This window comes from Hyla sarda, chromosome 1 (genome assembly GCF_029499605.1).
Source record: "Hyla sarda isolate aHylSar1 chromosome 1, aHylSar1.hap1, whole genome shotgun sequence".
NCBI lineage: Eukaryota > Metazoa > Chordata > Amphibia > Anura > Hylidae > Hyla > Hyla sarda.
The window spans coordinates 72,289,653-72,304,750 of record NC_079189.1 but is presented as its reverse complement, the minus strand read 5'-3'; the positions used below and the strand labels follow the sequence as shown (position 1 = coordinate 72,304,750).

The window sequence follows — 15,098 nt, the reverse complement described above, 5'->3', positions numbered from 1 at the left end:
ATTGATCAGTATAAGCAATCAAATTATTGCTTCTCAGAGTCCTTTAGATCCTGGGTTCTCAATCTGGGGTACGCATACCCCTAGGGGTACGCCAGGGGCTGTCAGGGGGTATGCGAAAGTGCTGACAAATACCGGCCATGCACTGTAAGTGAGCTGCGTGGTTGCCGGGGAGACGTGTGGCCTCCTCTGACGTTGCGCGGAGTTGCCGCACAGCGCAGGAGACGTCGAACATCCCGTGAAGGAGCAGGCAACGGGACCACAGGACGCCAGGTAAACAACTGTATGGGACTGAGGGGGGACTGTATGAGACGGACGGGGGAACTGTATGGGACAGAGGAGGGACTGTATGGGACGGAGGGGGGACTGTATGGGACGGAGCACAAGGCATTAAGATGGAGGGGGAGAGGGATAATGGCGGAGGGGGATGGGGAGTAATAAAGCACAAGGCATTAAAATGTAATGCCTTGTGCTTTATTACTCCCCCCCCCCCCTCCGCCATTATACCTCTCCCTCTCCATCTTAACCCCCTTGCACCATTCCCCCTTCCTATTATCCCCTTTTGCCATATCTGATAATAATGGCACAAGGGGTTTAATATGGAGGGGAGGAAATAGCAAAAAGGGATCAGAGGGAGGGGGGAATAATGACACAAGGGGATTATTATGGAGGAGGGGGGGTTGATTACCTCCCCCTCCATCTTAATCCCCTTGTGCTATTATTCCTCCTCCATCTTAATCCCCTTGTGCCATTATTCCCCCCTCCCTCTGATGCCCCTTTTACATTTTTCCCCCTCCAACTTAATCCCCTTATGCCATTATTATCCGATATGGCAAAAGGGGATCAGAGGGAGGGGATAATTATCAACTCCCCTCCATATTAATCCCCTTGTGGTGTCATTATTCCCCCTCCTCCATATTAATCCCCTAGTGTGATTTTTCCTCCCTCCCTCTGACCCCCTTTTGCCATCCCCCCCCCCCATCTTAATCCCCTTGTGCCATTATTATCAGAGGAAGGGGGAATGGTGCAAGGGGATTAAAATGGAGGGGGAATAATGGCACAAGGGGATTAAGATGGAGGTGGGAAAATGGTGCAAGAGGATCAGAGGGAGGGAGGAATAATGGCACAAGAGATTAAGATGGATGGGGGGGTTGATTATCCCCCCCCCCCTCCATCTTAATCCCCTTGTGCTATTATTCCCCCTCCATTTTAAGCCCTTTTTGCCATTATTCCCCCTCCATTTTAAGCCCTTTTTGCCATTATTCCCCCTCCTTCTTAATCCCCTTTTGCCATATTGGATAATAGTGGCACAAGGGGTTAAAATGGAGGGGGAATAATGGCTCAAGGGTATTAAGATGGAGGTGGGAAAATGGTGCAAGAGGATCAGAGGGAGGGAGGAATAATGGCACAAGAGATTAAGATGGATGGGGGGGTTGATTATCCCCCCCCCCCTCCATCTTAATCCCCTTGTGCTATTATTCCCCCTCCATTTTAAGCCCTTTTTGCCATTATTCCCCCTCCTTCTTAATCCCCTTTTGCCATATTGGATAATAGTGGCACAAGGGGATTAAAATGGAGGGGGAATAATGGCAAAAGGGGATCAGAGGGAGGTGGGAATAGTGGGACAGGGGGATTAAGATGGATGGGGAATAATAGCACAAGGGGATTAAGACGGAGGGGGGATGCATTAGTATAAAGGTAAGAACACGCCTTTTGTCCGCGGGTACCCCTCACGCGCAAGTTCCGTGTGAGGGGGTACCCGCGAACATACTTTCAGGCCTTGGGGGTACGGTCGTCGAAAAGGTTGAGAACCACTGCTTTAGATGGACTTTTAAAAATTGTCCCATCTACCCCAAAATTTTTTTTGTAAAAACTACAGCTCATGGTGCAAAAGAATTAGCCCTTGTTTACCCCCGTAAAAGGGAAGATAGTTATAGGGGCCGGAATAGGATGATTTTTCAGAATATTAATTTTTTTTTTAACTTACATTTTTTAAAGTATTAATATTAGAAAAAAACAACCTATAAGGCACTAGTACAATAGGTCCTGCAAGTAACAAGCCCCCATATGGAGCTGTAAATGGACACATTAGAGTTATGGGTCATACAGTTATGGGTCATAGAAAAAACTAAAACATAGAAATTAAAATTGGCTATGTCCTCAAGACTAAAACAGGCTTAAAGGGTAGATTTTTGTCAATCCATAGACTGTCAAGGGGGAGGTCACCTCTGCTTCCAAAAAGACACTTGACCTGAATGCTCTGCCTGTTGAGAACTGAGTGGTGGGATAGCCTAGGCTTATATTAACATATTGAGCACCAAATGGCTAGAGTAGCTGCTGAATGGGGTAGAGAACAAGATTTTAAAAAGCTGCTGAATCTCTAGAGCGGTAGTTCTATGGGGATGATGACTGCTGATGTCTTCGGATACAACTGCAGGTCCTATCTTGTCTTTACTGAAGTCTTTGGGGGAAGGTTTCTGTTGCAGCACACTTTCTTCCAGACATCAGCGCAAAAATTTGGTATGTTCCAGTGCTGGAAGGGGGAGGTGGGATAAACTAAATGGACATTCCCTCCGACAGAACATTTTTTTCAGTTGGATCACAACACTGACAAAACTGGATCAATAAGGATTCATAGAATATTTTATTTATTTATTTATTCATTGCCCTTTTAGCTTACTAGAACATACACAGTTTTAAAACTATACAAAAGAATGCTCAATAGTAATTAGTGCATTGATCCTATTTATAAACACAGACATGTGAATACTAACAGAAACACGTTCTAAAAGCTGAGTAGGGCTATATAAGAGATTTGGCATGAAAGGATATTGACATTTTTGAATGCTTTTTTTATGATTTGTGTAGTACTTATGGAGCAAAAGAACATGTTCTTTATTGTTCTGCTTAGTTTCTCTTTTACAACCTCTTTGTTTTGACAGAGGGTTATCTGTTCTGTCCAGTTCCTCAACTCTCCTCTCCTGAATTTTAAGCTTATTTATGACCAGAGCTAATTTTTGCTTTGATTTGGTCATAAATCTGCGTAGATGATCATTCATAACAGAACTGATAAGGGCTTGAAACCCTGCTAGTAAACTGCTTCTCTGATGGACAGGACACAGCATAAAGAACTATACATCAAAACAAAGAGGCTGTAAAAGAGAAACTAAGCAGAATTTTTGATAAAACCTATGGAGAGCATATTTGTTTGCACCATAATAAGCAATAACAATATGGGTGCCGTATTTGTTATTGGTAAACTAAACCAACTGATACAAAGACAACATCCAGCAATATGGGTTTATCCTAGAACTAAGGGCTGCCTTAACCTGAAACGCGACAGTTATCTGGTTCCTGCTATGCCAGAATAGCTTTTAGAATGATTTTCTAAAAAATGCTGTTGATTTTAACATTATCTCTATGTTGGATCCTCTTGTGTTCTTATGTGGCTGCAATTTTGGTCCGTTGCTTGGCTGACAATGCTATCCAAGCAAGCTGGACTACACCCTTGTTTATGTAAATAGTAAAAACTAAATCTCATAAAAGAGAATGAAATGAAGCATTCACGAAATGCTCTTCTTTTTTCGTCAACATTTATTGTAGATCATTCAAGATTATACAGCAAGCGAACTTGGCTATGATGCTGGGAGGGATGGTGAAAATGCAAGGGTGTGACAGAGGCTACAGCCTGTTTCACGTACTGTTACACTTCATCCGGCCTTTGTGGTCCAAAGAAGTGCCTTTTGAGGTCTGTAGAAGGATTACTATACATGAAACAAGCTGTATCCTCTGTCACATCTCTGCATTTTCACGTCCCTTCCCGGCGTCCTTGCCAAGTTCGCTTGCTGTGTAATCTTGAATGATCCACAAAAAAAAATTGACAAATTTTCTCCCTCTCAAATTCATTCTCTTTCATGAGATTTGTTATTGAAGTCTACATTTACTTCACATATGAGCACGTCGAAGTCGTTCGGTTAGCAGTGGCTATAAAAAGACAGCTAGTGCTATACACCTGGTTAACCCTTTCTTGTTGTCAATGTAAATAGTAAAAAAGCTTTCAAGAATATCCATAGCCTTTAAGTATGAGTTCAGTTTTTGACTTTTTGCACGTTGCTAATACGCCTCGACAACCTTTGAATCTTTTGGTTTGCATTATCTCGAAGGTATTTATTCCAGCTGCTGCTCGTAGTAGAACCAATCACGCAACAAGCAAGACGTGTGCCGGCATTCCCATTTTCCAAGCTGGCCTTGTTGCCACCTTTACCAAGATCATCAGCCAACTTGTGGACAACAATTGATCTTCCCAATGCAGAAACTGGGCCAAATAGTGTAGCTTCGAGATTTTCTAAGTGTTGTTGGATCTTCCCATTACGGACACGGAAGTTGCCAAAATCTCCTGGATGCTGAGGGTGATTTACAGAATAGGGATTGAAATGTCCACCGGTAGAGTCACAGCCATTGCTGAGGTCACCATAGTCATGGATATGAATTGCTCGTGAGGTTTGATTCACATCAATAGGAAACCCTTGTATGGTAAAGATGGCTTCTAGTTTTCCATTTGGATAGGTTTGCTTAAACAAAATCATGCCAGTGATTTTTAGCTCATCTGCATTCAGTTTTGGATTTGGTTGTAGGTTACATGTGGAATAGACAGTTCTATTTGGATTGTTTCCAAGGGGAATTCCAGTGAGAAATGTGACCCATATGTCGTTTACCTTTTGGGACATTTCTGTTAAGGTTTTATCTTTGCAGGCTTCTTCTGTCTCTACTCTGATCCCAAAGCAAATAGTGATGAAGAATATGACATGTGGGTAAAGTGCACAACACATGGTTTTCTGTATGAGGGAAAAAAAAACACATTTGGTGAGACGTAGTTCTGTAAATCAGTATAAGGCCATGTTCACACACAGTTTTTGACAAATTGGTTAATTTTTTGGTAAAATTTTTTTTACCCAAAAATTGGCCAATGAAAAGGACATGTTGTGATTTAATTTATTGTCTGTTTAAATAGCAGATGATTTTTGTCCTCTCATGGGTGCTCTAAAGGCCAATTTTCCATGGACAACAATGAAACACATTATTAGAAAAAAAAAATATCTGCCAATTTTTAACCAGTTTTACAGGCATTTTACAGCTAAAAAAAAATAAATAGTAATATACAGTATAATGTATGCCTTTCTGCTAAAAGGTGTCTGGATAACTGGACAGTGCGGGGGCCGCAGCGGACTGTGCTATCAAAGATGTTTCACCACCACAAATAAATTGACAGGCACTAGATCTGTATCCATTCAAGAAATGCCTGTGATGGATGCCATTTTTAACAGAATCCCATTGGATGAAATAGCGCAGTCTACTACCCAGTATAGCCCTTTATTTTTTTGTGGTATGCTGATGTATACCAGCCTCACGGAGGCTAAAAGAACAATTTTTTGGCGTACCCCTGCCAATGGAAGCCTACGGACATGCTTAGCATGTATGATGGAAGCATTGCGCAAGAAATTCTGTCTGCACCAGAATTTGCGCCAGAATTGAGAAACAACCTAACTAACTCTCCATTTTACTGAGAGAACCCAAAAGGGGGCGTGGCCACAGAAAAGGGGCATGTTGCAGACATTTTCACAAAAACCCAACATATTTGCTAAGGTTTCCACAGAAAATGTGGTGGATTTGAGCTGAGAAAAACCCCACATATCAGAACATGTGAAAAAAAAAATGTAGGGAAAGGGGAAAATGTAGGGAAACCTTAGTAAATACTGTGGGAAAAATATTGTAGGGAATTAAAACCCACAAAGAAACCTACACTCCACTCTTAGTAAGGTTGGGTTCCAATTACGTTTTCCCCCATACGGGAGCGCATGTGGCAGGGGAGAGCTAAAAACTTGCGCTCCCGTATGCCTTTCTATGCGCTCCCGTGTGTAATTCCTTTCAATGAGCCGACCGCAGTGAAACGTTCGGTCCGGTCGGCTCATTTTTGCCCCGTATGCGCTTTTTCTCCGCACCTAAAATAGTGGTCGACCACGGTTTTAGGTCCGGTTGTAAAAGCGCATACGGGGCAAAAATGTGCCGACCGGACCGAACGTTTCACTGCGGTCGGCTCATTGAAATGAATTACATACGGGAGCGCATAGAAAGGCATACGGGAGCGCAAGTTTTTAGCTCTCCCCTGCCACATGCGCTCCCGTATGGGGGAAAACGTAATGGGAACCCAGCCTAAATCAGGGCCAGTGTGAACCCAAACAAGACATATTGGTGTCACAGTTATAGGGTCACTGTGCGTCATAGGTTGTATACCCCTGGTTTGAAGAAACAACCACTACAATCCATTACAATGGCCTCTAAGTAAACATATTAAACATTTACAAGTCACAGATATTCCAGGGTTTCCCATTAAAGTAATGAAGGAAAAACGGTAAATATCCGTAATGGAAAAATGTTTTGATATATTGGAAAACTTTACTTTTTTTCCCTTCAACTACAGGGATATCAATAACCTCTAGTTATATTATCAAAAGAAGCAGAAATTCTGTTGGAGAATAGAATCATAGTTTCTGGCCCAGTGGAGCGTAAGATGGAAGATTCAGCAGCGAGATGTTCAATAATGAAGTAATAACCGGGGTTACACTCGGAGACGGTAACAGCTTTCCCTAAGGCCTGGCCATGCTGCATTTATGTGAGGGATCCATCTGTCTAGTGCAGGCTACACAAGATCAAGGTTAGACAAAGTTCAAAAGAAGTGGCACCTTATGTGGCGCCAGAAAAATCAATAAGTGTTTGTGTAATGTATAGATGTTGGTGGTCCCCCAGAGGGGGAGCTGTATGTTACATTATTCCCGCCCTGGCTTATATTTCATGGTTTTCGACCAATGTTTCCCAAGCAGTGTGCGACCAGCTGTTGCAAAACTACAACTGCCAGTAGACCCCGACAGCCAAAGGCTGGAGGCACACTACTTGAGAAACACTGCTTTAGACCATGAGTAAATGCAGGATTTACCAAACAAAAGGTAGACATGATGCACTAATTTGGAAAGCGCTAGTTGGTTCACATGCTTCTTATATGTTAAAGAGTACCTGTCACCAAAAAAACTTTTCTAAACTAACTCAGTCTATGTTCCCTAACTACTCCTAACATTTCTCCCACCCTTCAAAAAAATTTCAGAGCGTTAAAAAGCTCTGTATCTTACCGTCATTCTTGCAATCTCCCAGCAGGAGAAAGTGGGCATTTCCCAGCCGGCATAACCTCACTGAAGCCTGCTGGGGGACCACTTCTGCCCTCACATTGTTGCAGTGCTGTGAAGACCTCAAGCTCTGCAGCAGCTTTCAGTCTTTCAGTGAGGCTCTGCAGCAGCTTTCAGTCTGTGCAGCTTTTAGTCTGTGTAGCTTTCAGTGAGGCTCTTTGCAGCTGTCAATCAAGCTCAGTGCAGAGAAACACTTCCTGAGTTTGGTCTTCTGCCATTACAAGCAGGAGCCCAAAATCTGAGATTTTGACCAGACAGAATTTGTTCTGGTCAAGAAGGGAGACCCCTGGTGGCCAGAAGTATACAGCAGAAAAACTAACAAAAAAGTTTATTTTCTTTTTTTTTCTTTTAATGGAAGCCAATTACAAAAGTTATTTATTTGACATAAGGAATCAAATATTAAAAATTATGTTTAATGACAGTGTCCATTTAACTAAAGAAATAGTTATTTTAACCCTAACCCACTCCCTTATGTGAGGCTGGGATTTTTTCTCTGAAGTTCCCTACAAGTCTTTAGGACTTTGGTACATCTACTGATTGTGTTAATCTTGGGTTACAGAGATTGCCCAGGACTTTTAAACATCCTGCTGACTGTCCGGCAGAGCGAATAGTTAGTGCGGAGGATGGTATATGAGGATGGGATTAAAGGTCGGGCTATGTGGTTGAGATATTAGGTTGGGATATGAGGATAAGAGCATAATTGTTGCTTTCCCTCTGCCACAAAGTTTAGGTAGGAAGACCAGGCAATGTACGGTACTGACAAGGAGCTTTACCATTTCTTGTACAATCTGGCACTGACTGGATAGGGGTGAGGGATATTTTTCAAAACCTGTGTAGAGGAAAAGTTGACCAGTTGACCATAGTATCCAAATAGATTGCTTCTTTCATTTTTAAAAAGGTCTCCAAAAAATAAAAGAAGCAATTTGATTGGTTTCTATGCTCAACTTTTCCTCTATACAGGTTTTGATAAATCTCTCCCAGTGTGTGTAGGAACAAATAAAAAACATAAGATAGAAACATACAATGTGTCGGCAGATAAGAACCATTCAGCCCATCTAGTTGGCCCAGTATTCTGAATACTATGAATAGTCCATTGCCCTATCTTATATGAAGGATAGCCTTAAGGCTGGGTTCACACTGCAGAATTTTTGGGCAGAATTTCTGCTGGAGATCGAGCCGGCGGCACTAGGACCAAGCAGACTGCATTGCTGCTCCCATAGACTGGATTGCATTTCTGGGTGGATATTTTGGGAAATCTGCTCAGATATGCATTGCCATCTATGGCGACTGCAATGTAGTCCTAGTGCCGCCGGCTTGATCTCCAGCAGAAATTCTGCCCAGAAATTCCACAGTGTGAACCTAGCCTAAGGGTCTATTAACACGGCAGAATTTCCGCTTGTGGAATTCCGCCTCAAATGAAAGCCCAATAGACTTCTATGGGATTCCGCACTCCCATTCACACTTCTGAATTTCCACATGCGGAATTTCTGCACAGACTCTGCACCAATTCTGCACAAAATCTGCAAAAGCCAGAAACCACCCAAATGAATGCAGAAGCGGAATTGGTGCGGAAAATCTGCAATGTGAATAGACTCTTAGGGTTTATTCACATGGTAGAATTTTCGTATGTGGAATTCTGTACAGATTCCGCATGCGGATTCCACCTCAAATGAAAGCCCAATGGATTTCTATGGGATTCCACACTGCCATTCACACTTCTGAATTTCCGCACAAATTCCGCACAAAGTCCGCACAAGCCAGAAACCACCCAAATGAATGCGGAAACTGAATTGGTGCGAATGTGCAGAAATTCTGTCGTGTGAATAGACCCTTATGCCTATCCCCTGCATGCTTAATCTCCTTCACTGTATTTGTAGCTACCACTTCTGCAGGAAGGCTATTCCATGCATCCACTACTCTCTCAGTAATGTAATACTTCTGATATCACTGTATAAACCTTTGCCCCTCTAAAACTATGTCCTCTTGTGGTAGTTTTTCTTCTTTTAAATCTCCTCTCCTCCTTTACCGTGTTGATTCCCTTTATGTATATAAAAGTCTCTATCATATCCCCTCTGTCTCTTCTTTCTTCTATATATGTTAAGATCCTATAACCTTTCCTGGTAAGTTTTATATTGCAATCCATGTACTAGTTTAGTATCTTCTCTGAACTCTCTCTCTAGAGTATCTATATCCTTCTGGAGATACGGCCTCCAGTACTGCGCACAATACTCCAAGTGAGGTCTCATCAGTGTGAACCAGATAAACACCATATTAACCAGATAAACAGTAACATCAAAGCTTCCATTGATTCTAACATTCCAGGAGGAATAACAGAGGAACGGCCTGATGCGCAATGCTTATGAAACAGACCTGTCAATACAGCTTAGAGTCCTACTACAGAGAACATAGAGGTACTGTGTCCTATCTCAAGGCTGTGGCTAACTTTAGACAATTGAACATAAATCTTGATCAAGAATAAATCAGTTCAACAGGATTCATTCAGGGCTGAACAGGATTTACAAACAAAATGGGAACACGCTGCACTAGTTTGCTATGGCGGTATGATTTGTGTTTGGCATATTTAAAAGGGCAAAGCCGGTCAGATATAAGCATTCTCATACCTGGTCACCTCCATTTACTTGTCTGTAGGGGGCAGTATTACAATAGTGCTGCTGGGCACCCAATCTATTATAGTTATAAAAGTGACAACTAGTTTACCAAAATATATTCAGTGCAGTTGTCACCTCCATTCTCCTTCTCATCCTGGGAAGATCATTCAAAAACATAACTTGATGTGAAAGTGTGAATGTAGATGTCAATGCAATGCCGCCTGACGTGTTCCCTTCTCTTATGCCTAAATTGCTCTTTGTTGCAGCTTCAGGACTTGTTCACACTGTGTGCATGTACAATAGTGCTTTTTACCCTGAATCCATAGATGCCACTTTTATTCTAATGCACTGCTCCAGTGCAAAGATACCAGCTTTAGAAATATTTAGAAAACCCATGGGACATTTCCCTTTGCTGCAAAAGCCCAGAAGAGTTCGACCCCTTCACTCCAAACTAACCCCCTTAGACCCGTCTACTGTATACGCCAACAGACATTAGATTGGCAACAGAAGTCTGATCTTTCAGCATATGGCCCATTCCTGTAAATTTCTCATTTATCTTCTCTTCTCCTGATGTCCTCAAACTTTGCTTGCACGCATTGTTCAGTGCAGATTGTCACTAGAGGCAGCCTGTAGAGCTCTGCGCGTGTGCTCTCCCTCCTGCCTCTAGTGACAATCTGCGCAGGGCAAAGCGGGCAAATGCAGAGCACAGTTTGAGAGAAGCGCAGGTCAGTGCACCTCCGCGGACATCACTAGCATGTGCCCAGTGTTTACAGAGAAGAGCCAAGGTGAAAGTACAGGCATTTTGCCTTTCCGTCTAAAAGTCTGTGGGCATATACTGGTGTGTTAGTTTGGAGTGAAGAGGCTGAACTGTGCTGGGCTTTTGCAGTCTACAAGATTGTATAGAGCTCAGTGTATGGTATTGCTCCGCACTGCATCTGTAGCTAAATAGTTTAAAGGGGTACTCTGCTGCTTCAAACTGTTACGAAAGCTGGAGCTGGTATCGGGAGCTCGTGACGTCATAGCCCCGCCCTCTCGGTACAAGTTTGTTCCAGCTGCTGAGCAGCGGAGTACCCCCTTTAAAACAATGAGCAGCACCCTAGCCTTAGGGTACATTCACACATACACATACAAGTGGATTTCACCTATTTATTTATATTGATTTAATGTGCAGCATAAAATCCACAGTAAAGTGTGAACTTTCCCTTAAACTCAATGCTCCTTTTTTTGGCCTTTTATGCACGTTTTCCCCTTTGAACTATTGGAGGCCCGTAAAACGCCTATGAAAACCTACAGCTTGAAACTTTGAGACCCATTTTGCTCATAAAACAAGTATATTTTAAGCCTCAGAATACACTGTGCGAACATGGATCAACTGGAAAATATTTACCACAATGAGGTCTTTCATTTAAATGCTGTATGGCTATTGTTGTCTCTTTTTTCTTCTAAAATGTACAATTAAAACTATCTATCTATCTCATATCTATCTATCTATCTAGGTGTCAATGTCGCCTTTGTTGTTCGTTTGTGTGTCAGTGATATCTGGAGGCCAAACTAACGTACTAAACATCTAAATTGTGAATCACATAGAATACATATGCTTGGTCAAAACCCCTAATGGCACCTGTTTGAAAGCCCATCACATAGGGGTATCTAAGGGGGTATATGCCGTATGTGTTATGGACCAGGCAAGGACCCAAATAGCCAGTCTGCCCTGGCCAGAGCATCAATGGCTAGGGAAACCACCTTGTCATTTGCCCCAGGCAAAGGAAAGCCCATGTACCCCAATAGACCCTTTAGGACTTGTTTTGAAATAATATCTCCTACCTCTGTCCTGCTATCCTGTCTGTGTAATGTTTTATTTTCCCCTATTCGGGAACCAGGAAGATCCTGATGAACAATACTAACACAGATTTACAGTAGGATATTTTAGTAATGCTAAGGCACACAGGGCCGGCTCTGCCTATAGGCAAAATAGGCAGCCACCTAGAGCGCCCTCTTGATGGGGGGCAGGGGGGGGGGTGCCGCTCTGCCTGCCACAAGAAAGTTAGACAACCAGCATCCAAATCACTCACTCAGCCAGCAACCTGAGGGGGTTTGTTACAGTGTGACACCCCAGTAGTAAGCTAATTACATGAGGAGGGGGCTTGTTACAGTGTGTCAACCCAATAGTAAGGTGGGAGCGTGTCAAAGGGTGGCCAATGGGTTGAGTCCAAGGGTGACAAAAATCCTTGCACCAGCCCTGAAGGCCCATTTATTCAATACAGATACAAGCCTCTTCACAGGTTTATTCTACTTTTATCATAAGATTTTGCCTTCAATGTGACAATCCCCGATAAACACAAAGTAAATGGTATATTGTAACAAAAAGATGGCCAAATAGACAAAACTATCTGTCAAATGTAGGCATCTGTAACCGCATGACCAAGTCTGCTTTTATTAATACTAGATGACACAAAATACCTGCAAAGGTAGATAAATTCTAAAACCCTAGTAGCGGCAGCATAATAATAATATAACAAGATGACAGCCCCTTGCTACACATCAAGGGCAGCGTATTCTATCTTCCAAATTCAAGCAAAAGTGCTGTCATAGGGACATAGAATCCACTCCATAAAAGTCTATAATAAAGGTCTTGTCAGTTTATTGTACGTAAAGTTTATTGAAATGAGTATTCCTTGCACTTTACTTTGCTATATACTTTCTGCACTGATTCGGACCCCAACTGAGACATCAGAAAGCAGAGACCCTGATGTATGCATACAGTTCATCACATCCATTGACATACATAGAAGTACATGCAAAGTAGCAGCCCATAGAGTCTTTACATCAGCATCTAATTCTTTTATATTATTACATGTAATTCTTTTATATTATTACATGTGATTCTTGGACTATTTTTTGCTATTCTTGACTTTACTTACCCTTTAAGCAATAGCAGTGCTAGTCGACTGCGACGTTGGAGCTGGTGTGGAAAGACGTGAAGATGACAAGAGGCTTCTTGTGTGCAGAGTCTTGGAAGGGCTGAAGTTTTGTAAGTCTCTGCTGTGGGAGTGGTCACTGTGACTGTTGTATTAGTCCATTAGGGTTTACGTTCCAATGGGCATGATTTTTGGAAGTGAGTCATTATCATTGGGTTATGTAAGTCGTAAACAACAAATCTGTGCTGCAGCAATGGCTTGGGTGATGTCCAGGGCTTACCTAACAGGCACGTGATGTTGTGAATCTAGCAGGGGCTTGTACTAGGAAAGGGAGGAAATCCGGATACAAGTGATTAATACCTAGTAAAGGAATGGTTTAAAAGCCTCGACCATCAAAGAACACATAAAAGAAGTATGATCAACATTTAAAAGTTTATAAAGGGGGGTTCTCACCATACTTCATCGTATGTACCGTATTTTTTGCCATATAAGACGCACCCAATTTTAAAGGATGAAAATCTAGAAAAAAAAAGATTCTGAACCTTCAACCTGCGGACCTCCAGATGTTGCAAAACTACAACTCCTGGCATGCCCGGACAGCCAACGGCTGTCCGGGCATGCCAGGAGATGTAGTTTAGCAACATCTGGAGGTCTGCAGGTTGAAGACCACTGGTATAGGAGGTAATACTCACGTGTCCCCGCCTCTCCAGACCCATGACCGCTGCCCTGGATGTCGCCCTCCATCACTGTCGCCGCTTCCCCGGGGTGTCCCCATCGCTTCGGAACGTCTCTGCTGCGGGGTATCTTCGCTATCCGTCGCCGCCATCACGTCGCTACGCACACTGCTCCTATTGGATGACGGGACGGCATGCGCGACGACATGATGACGATGAAGGAGAGCGCCGGCCATGCAGGGGATCCCGGCACGGAGCAGACACCAAGGAGGCAGGTAAGGTCCCTCCTGGTGTCCTGTAAGCTGTTTGGGATGCCGCGATTTCACCGCGGCGGTCCCGAACAGCCCGACTGAGCAGCCGGGTTAGTGTCACTTTCGCTTCAGACCCGGCGGTCAGCTTTGATCGCCGCATCTGAAGGGTTAATACAGGGCATCACTGCGATCGGTGATGTCCTGTATTAGCCGCGGGTCCCGGACGTTGATGGCCACAGGGACCGCCACGATAGGACAGGGTTTTAATGTGTATTTGCTGTATAAGACGCACAAACTTTTCCCCCCCAGTTTTGGGGAAGAAAAAGTTTGTCTTATACGGTGAAAAATACAGTATACAAGATATTGTATGTGATAGATTATGTTGGGAAACCCTTGTGTCACCTACAAGGATATTGGGGGAGATTTATCAATACCTGCGCAGAGGAAAAATTGCCCAGTTGCCCATAGCAACCAAGTAGATTACTTCTTTCATTTTGCAGAGACCTTGATTGGTTGCTATGGGCAACTGGGCAACGTTTCCTCTGCACAGGTATTGATAAATCTCCCGCATTGTTATTTTCTTTTCCATTGTGGTGGCCATTCTACAGATCATATGGATTGTGATTTTGTAGTAGCTTCTGCAAGTTTCTTGTCTGCTGTTGAGAAGTTATTGTAAAAGTAGCAGCTAATATGGTGGCAAAATGTGTTACCACATTTGTAGAAATGAGAGAACTACAATCAAAGAGGCAATAGTAATAAGAACCCATAAACCATATTAAAGGAGCTCTTAAATCTATATTTAGTAGAGGCTTCTAGGAGTAAGGCTAGGTTTACACTACGAAATTCTGGTGCAGCAGATTCTCGTTGCTGTCAGTTGGATCCCGCTGCATATTACACACAACGGAACTTCAGCTTGGCAGTTTTCACCGCTTAAATTTTGCCGGCAAAAGAACGATCTTGGCCAATCTTTAGGCAGAATCCGCTTAGAATGCTTTGTCTATAGGGACTCCAATGTCCTAGCGCCAACTGATTCAGTTGACTGCACTCGGAATCCAGCCAGAGATTCCGTAGTGTGAACCTAGCCTGTGTCCAATTTCTCTGCAGCACCACTACAGGAGACATGCAGAATTACAGTGCAATCTCTGTCTCTGGAGGACCAGTCCAGTTATGCATTACAACAAGCTGTTGACTGAAAAAGGCTTAAATCAGTAGGTTGTTGTAATGCAGAACTGGGCAGGTCCTCCAGAGAGGGATACTTCTTGTAGTTATTTTCTGCGTCCAAGAGAAAAGATGACCCCTCTGTTAACTCAGAACTCCCTATTAGAGTATATGAAAACAGGTTTCCTAAACTACACATCAAACCTGCCTTTTACTACGTTTGAGAAAGAGAGAAAGTGTTTGGGCAAGATAGATA

The 15,098-nt window shown here is 43.0% G+C and overlaps 1 protein-coding gene across 1 annotated transcript; it reads right to left on the bottom strand.

Annotated features, from left to right (window-relative positions):
- Positions 1-2,622: 2,622 nt before the first annotated feature.
- On the bottom strand, positions 2,623-12,918 carry LOC130355516 (extracellular superoxide dismutase [Cu-Zn]-like). Its single transcript, XM_056555744.1, has 2 exons — positions 12,763-12,918; positions 2,623-4,832 (listed from the first exon to the last, which is right to left on the bottom strand). The coding sequence occupies exon 2, from the start codon at positions 4,824-4,826 to the stop codon at positions 4,086-4,088; it is 741 nt and encodes a 246-aa protein (XP_056411719.1). The 5' UTR covers positions 4,827-4,832; positions 12,763-12,918; the 3' UTR covers positions 2,623-4,085.
- Positions 12,919-15,098: the final 2,180 nt, after the last annotated feature.

What these genes read in the sequence shown, in the direction of transcription:
- LOC130355516 (XM_056555744.1), bottom strand. Translation starts at nt 4,826, where the DNA reads ATGTGTTGTGCACTTTACCCACATGTCATATTCTTCATCACTATTTGC.